Genomic DNA, 980 nt, shown 5'->3' with positions numbered 1-980 from the left:
GTGTGTGAATGTGCTGCTGGCGTTTGCGTCTGGGGGGTCTCATGGGAGATGTGTTCCTGCACTTGCTGCCACACGCCTTGTTTCCTCATTCGGTGTGTGTGTTCGTGTGTGTGTGTTCGTGTGTGTGTGTGTGTGTATCTGGGTGTGTACATTGATTTGAACGCATAGAAGTTCTGGTGACTGGGTATATAAGTAGACTTTCGATGTGTGGTTGCATATATCAGTGTGGGTAGATACATATATATATATAATGGGTCATGCCTATATCAGTGTGAGTAGATATGTTTAATGTGTCATACATCAGAGATATATAGAAGTCTGGTTTGTTGAGATACGTTTGATTGTATGCCTGTGCCGTTAACCTTACAAAAGTGAGTCAACGGCAGCTGGGCCTGTGTGTGTGTGTTTGCTAGCGTCCGCAATCGATGATGCTCTGTGAGGTTTGTTCCTGCACGCCTTGGTACTTGTTTTTAGGGTTTAGGGTTCCCCCCCTTGGCTTGGCCCAAGACCTGGTTTTCCCTTGAGATACTATTGCTATCGAGACATATCCCAACATAATACAGTACCACCCATCGACTGGTCCTTCCAAAGTATATACACCAGCCGTAGGCGTAGGGTTTAGGGTTTTAGGCACCATGAGTGTTCCAACATGCCGTGGCTGTCATAGGGAGTCTGCTGTGATAGTCATAACTATATACTCTCCTCCAACATGCTACTATGTACTAGCGTGATAGTAGCTAACTACATTATCTCTCAACACTCGCAACATGTTACTGTGTATTGTATTATTAGCACGGGGGTACTGCCGAAGACGCACATGCGCATTCCCACGGAGAAGTCAACGAGGACGCACACGCTCACAACGACGATGGCGCACACAATCACGATCACGTATGTCATGGGGGTCAGTCAGAATCATTGAAGCTTTGCACCATGGAGAATCAGGCGTGTATCGCTATATATATATGTATATATACATA

At 45.8% G+C, this 980-nt stretch overlaps 1 protein-coding gene across 1 annotated transcript; it reads left to right on the top strand.

Annotated features, from left to right (window-relative positions):
• Positions 1-41: 41 nt before the first annotated feature.
• SARC_17239 (hypothetical protein) lies at positions 42-891 on the top strand (the record flags this gene model as incomplete). The annotated part of the gene is made up of 2 exons (XM_014288663.1): positions 42-92; positions 793-891. Coding segments are annotated over 2 exons (150 nt in total), but the record flags the coding sequence as incomplete, so codon positions are not given.
• Positions 892-980: the final 89 nt, after the last annotated feature.

Source organism: Sphaeroforma arctica (assembly GCF_001186125.1).
Source record: "Sphaeroforma arctica JP610 unplaced genomic scaffold supercont1.10138, whole genome shotgun sequence".
Taxonomy (NCBI): domain Eukaryota; class Ichthyosporea; order Ichthyophonida; genus Sphaeroforma; species Sphaeroforma arctica.
The sequence above is the reverse complement of the archived record's forward strand: the minus strand, read 5'-3'. Positions and strand labels throughout refer to the sequence as shown.